Source organism: Phyllobates terribilis, unplaced genomic scaffold (genome assembly GCF_046119375.1).
Source record: "Phyllobates terribilis strain yellow unplaced genomic scaffold, ASM4611937v1 Scaffold_12__6_contigs__length_324123572, whole genome shotgun sequence".
Taxonomy (NCBI): Eukaryota; Metazoa; Chordata; class Amphibia; order Anura; family Dendrobatidae; genus Phyllobates; species Phyllobates terribilis.
The window spans coordinates 24637990-24652980 of record NW_027362772.1 but is presented as its reverse complement, the minus strand read 5'-3'; the positions used below and the strand labels follow the sequence as shown (position 1 = coordinate 24652980).

Below are 14991 nucleotides of genomic sequence, written 5' to 3'. Positions count from 1 at the left end.
GGCGTATAGCAAATGTGGTGCCAATATTCAAAAAGGGGACAAAAACTGAACTTGGAAATTATAGGCCAGTAAGCTTAACCTCTACTGTGGGTAAAATCCTGGAGGGTTTCCTAAGAGATGCTATAATAGAGTATCTGATGAAGAATAACCTCATGACCCAATATCAACATGGGTTTACGAGGGACCGTTCCTGTCAAACTAATCTAATCAGTTTTTATGAGGAGGCAAGTTCTGGACTGGACCAAGGAAATGCAGTGGATGTTGTGTATATGGACTTTTCAAAAGCTTTTGATACGGTTCCACACAAAAGGTTGATACACAAAATTAGAACAATGGGGATAGGGGAAAATATATGTATGTGGGTTAAGAATTGGCTCAGTGATAGTAAACAAAGGGTGGTTATTAATGGAAAACACTCAGACTGGGTCTCAGTTAACAGTGGGGTACCACAGGGGTCAGTATTGGGCCCCCTTCTTTTTAACATATTTATTAATGACCTTGTAGGGGGCATACAGAGTAATATTTCAATATTTGCAGATGACACTAAACTCTGCAGGGTAATAAATACAGAGGAGGACAATTTTATATTACAGGAGGACCTATGTAAACTAGAAGCTTGGGCTGATAAATGGCAAATGAGCTTTAATGGGGATAAATGTAAGGTAATACACTTGGGCAGAGGAAATAAAATGTATAATTATATGCTTAATTGTAAAACACTGGGCAAAGCTGTAACTGAAAAAGACCTGGGTGTATTGGTGGACGACAAGCTCACGTTTAGTGGCCAGTGTCAGGCAGCTGCTGCAAAGGTAAATAAAATAATGGGATGCATTAAAAGAGGCATAGATGCTCATGAGGAGAACATAATTTTACCTCTATACAAGTCATTAGTGCGACCACACTTAGAATACTGTGTACAGTTTTGGTCTCTGGTGTATAAGAAAGACATAGCTGAACTAGAGAGGGTGCAGAGAATAGCGACCAAGGTTATTAGAGGACTGGGGGGTCTGCAATACCAAGACAGGTTATTACACTTGGGGTTATTTACTGTGGAAAAAAGAAGGCTTAGGGGTGATCTTATTACTATGTACAAGTATATGAGGGGACAGTACAAAGACCTTTCTACTGATCTTTTTACTCTGAGGCCAGAGACGGGGACAAGGGGGCATCTTCTACGTCTGGAGGAAAGAAGGTTTAATCATAATCACAGACACGGATTCTTTACTGTAAGAGCAGTGAGACTATGAAACTCTCTGCCGCAGGATGTTGTAATGAGTGATTCACTATTAAAATTTAAGAAGGGCCTGGATGCCTTTCTTGAAAAGTATAATATTACATGTTATATATACTAGATTCCTTGATAGGACGTTGATCCAGGGAACTAGACTGATTGTCGTATGGAGTCGGGAAGGAATTGTTTTCCCCAATGTGGAGCTTAGTGTTTACCACATGGGTTTTTTTGCCTTCCTCTGGATCAACATGTTAGGCTATGGGTTGAACTAGATGGACTTAGTCTTCCTTCAACCTTAAAAACTATGTTACTATGTTACTATGTATTAATGCATCACCAAACCTTCCATCAGTACATTAATACATCACAAGAACCACTGTCAGTAAATAGATACAATACCAGTACCCAGCACATGAATACATCACCAGAACCACTGTTGGTAAATGAATACAACACCAGTACCATCATCAGTACATCAATATGTCACCAGAACGACCATCAGTACATGAATACATAACCAGAATCACCATCAGTACATGAATACATCACCAAGCTTAGTACAGGAATCAATTGTAATGTCAAGTCAGGCTCATATAAATTTATATCTCATGACCCTACAACACCCACTATGTCCTTATCAATAGTAAGGAGATGCTGGGAGTTGTTGTTATCAGTTATTATCAGACTGTGGACCATAAATGAACCACATTACTAATGAGACGTAGTCAGTATCAATAAGTGAACATTTACATCCAGGTACCTTATAGGTGACATCTTCTATGATTTTGTAGTTTTTTTTCTTATTTGTCTCCATCTTTTCCACATGCCATGGTAACTTTTCACACCCACAGGTCTTCTCTGTAGACTTCTCTCTTGTCCGGTCTTCTGCAGCTCATCCAGACATGGTGCACTTAAAAATAAAAGTGCTATTAAAATGCCTTCTGCATAAAAATGTCTGTCCATATTATGACTTAAATGAACCTCCTATGGTATATGGCTCATACTCTCTGACCTTATGAGCTAAACCTGCACACTGTCCGCCTTAATCAGGTATAGCCACCCCACTGCCTGCCGTTACCAGCTATAACTGCCACACTGTCTGCCCCTATGAACCATGGCATAAACCATGGCTGTCCCCTCTCCACTGTTTTCCTTACACTGTCTATAGCTCCACACTGTCTCCGCCATCCTAACCTCTCTCCATACTGTGCCCCCATTTCATGCTTCCTCCTCTTCATATATACTGTGCCTCTATTTCATACCGTGTCCCTTATCCTGCCCACAGTGTTGTCCTCTCTAAACTGTACTCCCTCCTCACACTGTCCTATACAGTATGATGGTCACCACAGCCACCCATACAGTATATTTACTTCAGCCCCCAATATACACTATGATATCCATCACAGCCCCCTATTATAAAGTATGATGGTCCCTACAGCACTCCATACAGTGTTATGGCCCCCAGTCACCGATTCAGTATAATATCCATCACAGCCCCCCAAAATACAGTATAATTTCCCCTCAGTCCCCTATAGAGTATAGTCACCACAGCCCCCCATATAAAGTCCCCAACAGTACCCAATACAGTATGGTCACCCTCTTGTTATGTTCTCATAGCCCATCTTATAATGTCGCCATAGACATGCCCCCTCTTGTAATGTCCCCACAACTAGCCCCTCTTATAATGTCCCCATAGCCAGCCCCTTATGTCCCCATTACCAGCCCCTTATTTCCCCTTAGCCAGTCCCTCTTGTAATGTCCCCAAAGCCAGCCCTTATGTCCCCAAAGCCAGACTTTTATGTCCACATAGCCACCCCCTCGTATGATGTCCCCACAGCCCCTTATGTCCCCATAGCCAGCCCCTTATATCTCCATAGCCAGCCCCTCTTCTAATGTCCTCATAGCCAGTTCCTTATGTCCCCATAGCCAGCCCATTTGTTATGTCCCTATAGCCATCCTAACTTGTAATGTCCCCATAGCAAGCTCCTTATGTCCCCATAGGTAGCTCCTTATGTCCCCAAAGCCAAGCCCTTATGTCCCCATAGCCAGCCCCTCTTGGAATGCCCCATAGCCCCTCTTATGTCCCCATAGCGAACCCCTTAAGCTCCCATAGCCAGCCCCTCTTGGAATGTCCCCACAGGCCCTGCGTATAATAGCTTCCATTCATTAGGAAAATAATAGAATAAAAATAAAAAAGCTTAGACTCACCTAATCCTGACTCCCTGTCCAGCGCAGCTCCATCTCCTCTTCCATCTGGTGCAGCAGTGGGAGCTAAACGGCGAGATGACATCTGTGAGATGTCCTCTGCGTGCGCCAAAGTTCCCAGCAGAGCAGGGAGCTGATTACAGCTGATTACAGTTCCTCTACTCCTGTGACGGGCGGCGCTAACATCAATTACAGATGCGAATGCAATTGAGTGTGGGGAAGGAGCGACGACCAGGGCACAGTCAGAAAGGGGTGAGCACTGACACTGCTCAACCTGGCCATCACTGTGCTGAATGCCCATGGCAGGAGGAAAGTGACAGGATGCCGCGGACATTCAGCAATGTCAGAGTTTTTTTCTCCCCCCTCGGGTAGGCAGGGGTTAGCGCCCTAGGCAGGTACCTACCCTGCGTACCCCTTGTCCCAGCGAAGACCAGTAGAATTGGATATACAAAATGGCATAATGGAAAGTGGATGATAAGAGCAGGAAGTACTAAATACAGAAGTGTCAGGATTCCTGTAGTCATTCTACATATTGACCACTAATGGCCATTATTGTTCACTTTAATAATTGTACTGCATTTTCCCTCCTTACCACTGGAGGCTGCTGTTGTGTTCTGCAGTTGCCCTTTACTAAGATGGCAGATTCTGAACCTGTGGAATCCATCTTGTTTCCTGTTTAAGCCTACTTAAAGCCACATAGATCTTTCATACATTGCTTGAGTATCCTGTTATGATACTGGTGTAGCACCGCTGAAATCCAGTGACCAAAGGAGCATGAGCAGGAACAGCAAGTGGTAGTAGATGTTCTTGGAGTTAGCATAAGGAGTTGTAGGAAACAATCCATAGATAAGTGAGAACAGTCTGTGAAAGAATGTTCAGGAGGTGAGACTGGAGCTAGACTAAACAGCTAGACACAATACTCAAGCAATGTATACAAGATACATGTGGCTTTAAGTAGGCCCAGTAGTTTCTGTACTGTGTCATCACTCTCTACATTATCTCTGTACTGTGACATCAATGTATAAATTATCTGTACTGTGACATCACTGTTTACTATCTCTATACTGTGACATCACTCTTTACATTATCTCTGTATTTTGACATCACTCTTTCCATTATCTCTGTACTGTGACATCACTCTACTTTATCTCTGTACTGTGACTTCACTCTTTACATTATCTCTGTACTGTGACATCAATCTATAAATTATCTGTACTGTGACATTACTGTTTACTATCTCTATACTGTGACATCACTCTTTCCATTATCTCTGTACTGTGACATCACTCTACATTTTCTCTGTACTGTGACATCACTCTTTACATTATCTCTGTACTGTGACATCACTCTACATTATCCCTGTGCAGTGACATCAAATTTAAATTATCTCTGTACTGTGACATCACTGTTTTTACATTATCCCTGTACTGTGACATCACTCTACATTATCTCTGTACCGTGAAATCACTGTGTGTATTATCCTTGTTCTGTGACATCACTGTGTATTATCTCTGTACTGTGAAATCACTGTGTGTATTATCCTTGTACTGTGAAATCACTGTGTGTATTATCCCTGTACTCTGACATCACTGTGTATATTATCCCTGTACTGTGACATCACTGTGTATATGTGGCGCCCCTGAGGTATTGCATCTCATCCAGAGGTGTGGTAACTCACTCTCAGGTAAGGAAGGAGTGCAGCTCAGGACCCTAACACCAGCATTCACTACACCACATTTCCGGGGGACAGGGCAAGATTGCTCCTACGGGAGAGCACAGTCCCTGGTCCCTGGCTGGAGTGGGGGGAACCACCTAGAGAGGGGGAACCTTGTAGTGGATGGGGTGGAGGAAGTAGATCCTGGGAGCACTTGAAAGGAAGCTGTATAAAATAGGGAACCATCTTGGCCAGTGAGTTCAGTCATAGGAGGAAAGTGTCAGGAGCAGAGGCTCTGTATGAGCTCTGCTCCAGAGGCGGGCCTGGACAGTGAGGCCCAAGTCTGGGAAGAGAAGTAAAGAGGAGAGGGAGCAGGAAAGGCTCCAGGAGAAGAAGAGAAGGGATCCCAGCGGTGCAGGCAGTGCTAGAGGCCACCCGTACGCCCGAATCTGCCGGGAGGCGGAGGGGTCAGGCCATCAGAAGGGAACCGGATCCCTCAACTAGTAGAAGATTGCAAGACTCAGCTAGAAACCGGAGGCTGCAGAACTTTATGTCCACACCAGTCTCACTGAGAAGGTAGCCATATAGGACCCAGGGGACGGAACATACGTCGCCCGCCAAGGCCCGCGGGTACTGGATTGGAGTCACTAGGTGTGAGGTGCAGAGAAGAGGCCAGAGAATGGACACAGAAGGGGGTCCTGATAAGTACTCCAGAGCTATCTGGGGGTGGACCGAGCCCCTCACTGAGTAAGCACAGCACGCCGAGGGAAGTTGCACTGGTACCTGTAACTTGAACTGCAATAACTGTGAGTAAAGACCCTGGGACTGCAATACCTTGTCTCTGTGTTCCTTGCTGCGCCATCCCTCACTGCACTACAACGCCCAGCACAACCTGCACAACCACCATCATCCACACACTGCCCTGAAGCTAACTCTTCCTGTGGGGAGTTATACCAGCATTGCTGCAAAACCACCAGCTTCAGAGGACTGTTCCGCAGCGGCGGCCCCCTTTAGCCGCACTCCACAGGTGGCGTAGTCGGACTCTTTAATAAAACCCCTATACAATTCCCCTTGGATTGACCGCCCTGAGTCACGGACTGGGTCACCCCCACAGTGACTACAACCCCCAGCATCTACCGGCCCGACACGTGGTACCCCACGGACCAGGGGGCGCGTCATATATTATCTCTGTAATGTGACATCACTGTGTGCATTATCCCTGTATTGTGACATCACTGTGTGTATTATCTCTGTACTGTAACATCACTGTGTGTATTATCTCTGTACTATAACATCACTATACATTATCTCTGCATTATGACATCACTGTGTGTATTCTTCCTGTACTGTGACATCACTGTGTGCATTATCCCTGTACTGTGACATCACTGTGTGTATTATCTCCGTACTGTAACATCACTGTGTGTATTATCTCTGTACTATAACATCACTATACATTATCTCTGTATTATGACATCACTGTGTGTATTCTTCCTGTACTGTGACATCACTGTGTGTATTATCCCTGTACTGTGACATCACTGTGTGTATTATCTCTGTACTGTGACATCACTGTGTGTATTATCCCAGTACCGTGACATCACTGTGTGTATTATCCCTGTACTATGACATCACTGTGTGTATTATCTCTGTACTGTGACATCACTGTGTGCATTATCCCTGTACTGTGACATCACTGTGTATATTATCCCTGTACAGTGACATGACTGTATATTATTCCTGTACTGTGACATCACTATGTATATTATCTCCGTACTGTAACATCACTGTGTGTATTATCTCTGTACTATGACATCACTATACATTATCTCTGTATTGTGACATCACTGTGTGTATTCTTCCTGTACTGTGACATCATTGTGTGTATTATCCCTGTACTGTGACATCACTGTGTGTATTATCTCTGTACTGTGACATCACTGTGTGCATTATCCCTGTAATGTCACATCACTGTGTTCATTATCCCTGTACTGTGACATCACTGTGTGTATTATCCCTGTACTGAGACATAACTGTGTGTAATATCCCTGTACTGTGACATCACTGTGTATTATTCCTGTACTGTGACATCACTGTGGTTATTATCTCTGTACTATGACATCACTATACATTATCTCTGTATTGTGACATCACTGTGTGTATTATCCCTGTACTGTGGCATCACTGTGTGTATTATCCCTGTACTGTGACATCACTGTGTGTATTATCTCTGTACTGTGACATCACTCTGTGTATTATCCCTGTACTGTGACAAAACTGTGTATTATCCCTGTACTATGACATCACTGTGTGTATTATCTCTGTACTGTGACATCACTGTGTGCATTATCCCTGTACTGTGACATCACTGTGTGTATTATCCCTGTACTGTGACATCACTGTGTGTATTATCTCTGTACTGTGACATCACTGTGTGTATTATCCCTGTACTGTGAAATCACTGTGTATTATTCCTGTACTGTGACATCACTGTGTGTATTATCTCCATACTGTAACATCACTGTGTGTATTATCTCTGTACTATGACATCACTATACATTATCTCTGTATTATGACATCACTGTGTGTATTCTTCCTGTACTGTGACATCACTGTGTGTATTATCCCTGTACTGTGACATCACTGTGTGTATTATCTCTCTACTGTGACATCACTGTGTGTATTATCCCAGTACTGTGACATCACTGTGTGTATTATCCCTGTACTATGACATCACTGTGTGTATTATCTCTGTACTGTGACATCACTGTGTGCATTATCCCTGTACTGTGACGTCACTGTGTGTATTATCCCTGTACTGTGACATCACTGTGTATTATTCCTGTACTGTGACATCACTGTGTGTATTATCTCCGTACTGTAACATCACTGTGTGTATTATCTCGGTACTATGACATCACTATACATTATCTCTGTATTGTGACATCACTGTGTGTATTCTTCCTGTACTGTGACATCACTGTGTGTATTATCCCTGTACTGTGACATCACTGTGTGTATTATCCCTGTATTATGACATCACTGTGTGTATTATCTCTGTACTGTGACATCACTGTGTGCATTATCCCTGTACTGTGACATCACTGTGTGTATTATCCTTGTGCTGTGACATCACTGTGTGTATTATCTATGTACTGTGACATCACTGTGCACATTATCTCTGTAGTGTGAAATCACTATACATTATCCCTGTACTGTGACATCACTGTGTGTATTATCCCTGTACTGTGACATCACTGTGTGTATTATCCCTGTGCTGTGACATCACTGTGTGTATTATCCCTGTATTGTGACATCACTGTGTTTATTATCCCTGTACTGTGACATCACTGTGTGTATTATCCCTTTACTGTAACATCACTGTGTGTATTATCCCTGTACTGTGACATCACTGTGTGTATTATCCCTCTACTGTGACATCACTATGCATTATTTGTGTACTGTGGCATCACTGTGTGCATTATGCCTGTAGTGTGACATCACTATGTATATTATCCCTGTACTGTGACATCACTGTGTGCATTATCCCTGTACTGTGACATCACTGTGTATTATCCGTGTGCTGTGACATCACTGTGTGTGCTATCCCTGTACTGTGACATCACTGTGTTTATTATCCCTGTACTGTGACATCACTTTGTGTATTATCTCTGTACTGTGACATCACTGTGTATTATCCCTGTACTATGACATCACTGTGTGTGTCAGGAAAACACACTTGGTCAGACCTTGCAGCTCTCTGGCGCCCCCTTATCCTGCTGGTCAAACACAGTATTGACCGAGGATAAGCACGGGCACAGCTGCTCTAATTTATGTCGACTATTGTGGCACGTGATGTGACAGGACGTATATATGCCACCAGTTCCTTCCAGGAACATATATATACCTCCGACCAGCCACCCTCAAACCACAATATCACATAAATACTGGTATACTGCCACCACCGATCGCTTAACAGGTGGATCGGGTACCTGTTAGGTAACGTGAATTAGCGGGTGAGGAACGTGTTTGCTCGACATAGGACAAGAGGAACAAAGCTGGTAAATAATAATGATTTATTCCCGAAAGTGGGCAGTGTTTACAAAAGATATACAAGATATTATAAAAGAGACAATGTACATATATGCATAAATAGTTAGTAAAATAAAAGGGATAAGTAATAGCAAAACCTGCTTTACAAGGCGATGGTCTCAGATTCTGTGGGGGGGACGGCTCCCCGGAAATTAGATGTGATTCTTCCACTAAGCGAGGAGAGCGTGCGTCTGACATCCCGGGGCAAGAATGACTTAAAAAATGGATGTTCTGGTTTTTAGTAAGGGGTCAAAACCTTAGGAGACAGCCATGGTGTTTACCTCACACGGGGGCTCGGTTTTGTGAACCCACCCAGCTGCATAAGACATAGAAATCCTTCAGATTTCATATCTTGGTGTGGGGGGGGGGTCCCACATCCAAGATGGAGACATCATGTTTGCCGTCACCAATATTCATGAAGATGGATATTAAATATGATATCTCTATGACGCTCAGAAGCTCAGAACCCATTTCCCGGGCTTCCGGTGGTTTCTCAGTTATGCAAGATATACTATTATAATTGGAAAAAGGTGAGCATTCCCAAAATGTGGTCCCTGTGCTTGTGACCATCATGTGCATTAATAAAATTGACATTAAACGTTTGTACAGATAGACAATAGAATTTTGGAGGGAATTTCCAGTTTATCAGAAGGCTTGCTCTGGGCTGAGGCTTTATGGCGCTCATAGAAATTCCTGTTAGGGATGGGGGAGCAGAGAAGTTCTATGTAGCACTCTTATAAATGAGCAGGGGGTGGAGATTTTAAGACATCTCTCATTTTTAAAACTAGGACAAAAATACATTTTGCCTGACACCTCTCCCTTTTTAGACTTTTCTATGGAGGTAGGACCTTCTGGTACTCCTCCACGCATATCTCTGGAGGTTCCCCTCGCTGGGACAACCCATCGGCATTGCCATGCTCGCTGCCTTTGCGGTGTTGAACGGTAAAGTCATACTGCTGGAGGGTGAGTCTCCAGCGTAACAACCTTCCGTTGGCACCGGACATGGTGTGCAGCCAACTCAGGGGGTTGTGGTCAGTCACGAAAGTGAAGGGGCGCCCGTACAAGTAAGGCTGTAAACGGTTGAGGGCCCATACAATGGCCAGGCACTCCATCTCTATGGTGAAATAGGCCACTTCCCTCGGCAGCTTAGGTACAACATGGGGTGTTCTTGGTTCCCCGAGTCGACCTGGCTGAGTACAGCACCGAGGCCAAACTCACTGGCGTCGGTCTGTACGAAGAGTGACCGTGTGCCGTCGACCGCCTTTAGCACAGGAGATCTGCTCAGGGTAGTCTTCAAAACCTGAAAGGCCACCTCGCATTCATCTGTACATTTGACTGAATGGGGTAGGCTCCTCCTGGTGAGGTCTGTCAAGGGCTTCGCTAGGCTACTATAGTCTTGTACAAAGCGTCTATAGCACCCAGCAGTGCCAAAGAAGGACTGCACCTGCTTCTTGGTCCTGGGGGTGGGCCAGGACACGATAGCGTCCACATTCCCAGGCTCTGGCTTTAGAGTACCCCCACCTACCAGTGCCCCAGGTAGTGGACCTCGTTCATGCCCATCTTGCACTTTCCTGGCTTAATGGTCAAGCCCGCCTGGTGAATGCGCACGAGCACCTGCTGCAGATGCTCGAGGTGATCCTCCCAGGTGGGACTGAAGACGGCAATATCATCGAGGTACGCCACTACATACCTCTCCAGTCCCTGGAGCAGGTGGTTGACCATTCGCTGGAACGTGGCAGGGGCATTTTTCAGGCCAAAAGGCATGACCGTGGATTCATACAATCCGAAGGGGGTGATAAAGGCGGACTTCTCCTGGGCCCCGGGGCTCAAGGGAATCTGCCAATATCCCCGACTCAGATCCATAATGGAGAGATAGCTCGCGCTGGTTAACCGCTCCAGCAGCTCCTCAATGCGTGGCATTGGTTGTGCGTCAGAGGCGGTGATAGCGTTGAGCCCCCTGTAGTCCACACAGAACCGGGTGGTCCGGTCCTTCTTTGGCACCAGGACTACAGGTGAGGCCCACGTGCTTTTGGACCGCTTAATCACCCCCAACTTCAGCATCTCCTTGACCTCCTGGAGCATGACATGCTGCACCTCGTCGGAGATTCGATAGGCTGTCCACCGGAGTGGGGCATGATTCCCGGTGTCCACTTCATGGACCGCCACTTCAATACTGCCAGGCAGGTTGGTGAACACTGCTTGGGTTTCAGCACTGCTCGCTGCTGAGACCTCTGGTCTGATGCCCTCTGGTCTGCTGATAGCAAGGTGCTTATCTCTACATCCTCTAGGGACCCGCTGGCCTACGCTTGGGCCAGCATGTCCAAGAGGGGGTCGTCCTCCCCATCCTCGTGCAGGCTGTAGACCGGTAGGACGCAGGCTCCACGTTCTTGATGAGCCTTCATCATATTAACGTGAAAAGCCTTCCGCCTACCCCACGCGTGGTCAAGAGTGATCACGTAGGTGACCGGGTTGAGCTGTTTGTGAATGACGTATGGGCCTTCCCAGGCCGCCTGAAGCTTGCCCTTTGGTACGGGGACCAGCACCCACACCTTCTGACCCACCTGGTAGGTCCGCTCTCGGACGTTCTGGTCGTACCAATGCTTCTGGTCAGCCTGGGCTTGCGCCATGTTGTCATGCACCAACTGCGTCAACGTCTGCATCTTGTCACGGAGGTGCATGACATACTCCACGATGGACACTCCTGGGGAGCTCGGCTCTTCTTCCCAGAATTCCCTTATCAATCCAAGGGGTCCTCGGACATGCCTGCCATACAGGCGCTCAAAGGGGGAGAACCCCGTCGAGGCCTGTGGAACCTCTCTGGAAGCAAATAGCAGGTGTGGGAGGTAACGCTCCCAGTCACGTCCCGGGGTCTCAACCAGCATTTTTAACATCTGTTTGAGGGTACCGTTGAATCGCTCACACAAACCATTGGCTTGGGGGTGATACGCGCTTGATACCAGATGCTGCACCTGAATTTTCTAACATAGGGCCTCCATTAAGCGTGACATGAACTGGGTCCCCTGGTCGGTAAGCATCTCCCTGGGAAAGCCTACTCGCGAAAAGAAGGCCAAGAGGGCGTCCGCCACCTTATCTGCCCTAATTGAGGACAGGGCTACTGCCTCCGGATTCCGGGTGGAATAGTCTTCCACGGTAAGGATGAAACGTTTTCCAGAGCTGCTGGGTATGGCCAGTGGTCCCACAATGTCCACAGCAATCCTCTGGAAAGTCTCCTCTATCACTGGCAAAGAGATCAGGGGGGCTTTGGGTGCTGGCCCTGACTTTTCCACTCTTTGACATGTGGTACAGGAGCGACAGTAGTTCACCACATCCGTCCTCATTTTGGGCCAATAAAAGTGGTGAGACAGCCGGGCCTTGGTTTTGCTGACCCCCAAGTGTCCAGCGAGTGGAATTTCATGGGTGATCCGCAACAACTCATCCCTGAATTGGTAGGGGACGACCAGCTGTCTTTCCCTCAGTCACTCCTGTTGGGGTGTACAGGGAACTGTCTCCCGGTACAACCTTCCTTGGTCCCAGAATACCCTCTCCTTATCAGACTCGGAGGTGGGCTTCTCAGCGAGGCTCCTTAACGTCCCTAGGCTAGCATCTGAGTGCAGAGCTGCCTGAAACTCCTGGCTGGAGGAAGCCAGAAGTGAGGTTAAGGCCACGTCCTCCCTGGGATTCTCTGGGACCGGGTCTGGGTCCATACCTGATTCTGTTATTCCTCTGTCCGAGGAGGGTCCAGAAGGCAGGGCGTTACTTGCGTTCTGGGCACTCTGACTGCGCGTAACAGCGGCTATATAGACCGTCTCCCCGGGGAATAACACCGTCCCATCAGCCTGTGCGCCTATGAGTACTACTTCCCCATCCTCCCCCATTACCTCAGGCACAGTGCTACGTATGGGGCAGCTACCATCAGCCAGGTCACCATCTGTTGTGACACTGGTCGCTGGCACAGCACTACCTGCTTCATGGTCCCTGTGCCTCTCCCCATTACCCTTAGCACTGACACTTGCTCCGGCTAGGGGATCCTCAGCAATATCACCCCGCAACGTGACATGACTGAGTTCTCCAGTACCTTCCAATACAACATCAACATCATCATCATCATCATCATCAGCAGGTAAAGCATTGACATTCACATTATCAGCATTAACCTTACCAACCGTAACAGATCGAGGAGGCGGGTCAGGGGCATAATAAGCAAACATCCTCCCCAAATCAGTTCCCAACAAAACATTTGCAGGTAGATTTGCAGATACTCCCACTTCCTTCACCACACTCCCCGCACCGCAATCAATAAAAACCCGGGCCATGGGCAAGGGGCATCGGACGCCCCCAATCCCGGTGACAGTCAGGGTCTTTCTCGGAATAAGCGCTTCAGCGGACACCAGTTCGGGTCGGATGAGAGTTCGATCGGCCCCAGTGTCCTTGAGGCCTACAGTGACAGTGTCCCCCACCCTGACAGACTGCAAGTTTTCACAGGCCCTCCCAACCGGCCCACCCACCAAAAGAACTGATGCATTAGGCCCTGGGGCCTTGGATGGGGGATTCTTCCTCTGCTTCTCTGGGCAAGAGGCGCTGAGATGACTGACTAGTCTGGTTGCAGAAATAACACCAGAGGGCATCAGATGCAGGCCGGGCATTGGTAACGGGAAAAAGGTCGGCTGGCAGGGGCAGGGATAGTGGTTGATGGCTTACCCCCTTACCAGCTGGTGACGACCGGCTTCCGCACCTCCGGACTCCGGTTGGCCTCGTAGGTGTCGGCGATCAGCGCTGCTTTATTGACATCTGGTGGCTCCCGATCCATCACAAACTGCCGTACCTCAGTCGGACACAGATGCAGGAACTGGTCTTTCACCATCAGATCCTTTAGCTGCTCAAATGTGGTCGCTGACAGTCCTTGGATACACTGCTCAAAGTTGGTCCGGAGCCCATGCACCACATCACTGTAACTGTTGTGCGGTCCACGTTGGAGGTTCCGGAACTTTTTACGGTACACCTCCGGAGTCAGTTGGAACCTCTGGATTAGGGCCTGCTTAATGGCATCATAGTTCCCATCGAGGCTCGGAGGAAGAGCCACAAACACATCCAGAGCTTTGCCTCGCAGCCCTGCAGTTAAGTATCGCGCCCACTGTTCCTCAGGCAGCTGCTACTGCCGGCAAGTCTTTTCAAAACCCCTCAGAAAGGTGTCGAGGTCGCCGTCCTTTTCCATCACAGGAAAATGCTCTGGACGGGGCTTAAACAGGGTCGCATTGTTGGTCTCACCGTTCCGTGAGGTGGATGCTGGGATCCCGAGTTTGGCCATCTGCAGTTCATAGGCCCTCTGAGCTTGGGCCTCCGCTCGCCGCTCGGCGGCCTCTCGCTGGGCTCTCTCGGCCTCTCGCTGGGCTCTCTCGGCCTCTCGCTGGACTTGGGCCTCTGCTCGCTGCTCGGCAGCCTCCCGGTGCTGCTGAATTACTCTCAGCCGTCCTTCATGATCCTCTGCAGGCAGTTGCTGTAGAGTCATCTGCAGATAGGGGTCCACGCTGCCCTGGTCGCTGACACGGCGTGCGTCTACAGGTGAGACCCCTGCAGCGGTACTGTCCATATCTCGGCTGACCCCTGGCCCTGCTGAGGTCTGGAGAAGGGCTTGCTCGATCTCCAGTTGCGCCAGTGCAGTAGCCATTTGTTCTTTGTTTTTGCCGAGGGGGTCAATGCCTTTGGTTATACATATTCCAATTAGAGTGTCCTTTTTCTGCTGGCTGTACCAGGACTCCCCAACTACGACCATTATCACCAAAATAAAAATAGAAAAGAAAAAATGAAGAAG

The 14991-nt window shown here is 47.5% G+C and overlaps 1 protein-coding gene across 1 annotated transcript in view; it reads right to left on the bottom strand.

The window, feature by feature from the left end:
• The window catches only part of LOC141171641 (uncharacterized), a 48689-nt gene extending 33920 nt beyond the window's left edge, over positions 1 to 14769 (bottom strand). Inside the window, exon 1 of the mRNA XM_073655309.1 lies at positions 14641 to 14769. Coding sequence (XP_073511410.1) covers positions 14641 to 14769 — 129 coding nt within the window. The remainder of the gene's footprint in view (positions 1 to 14640) is intronic.
• Positions 14770 to 14991: the final 222 nt, after the last annotated feature.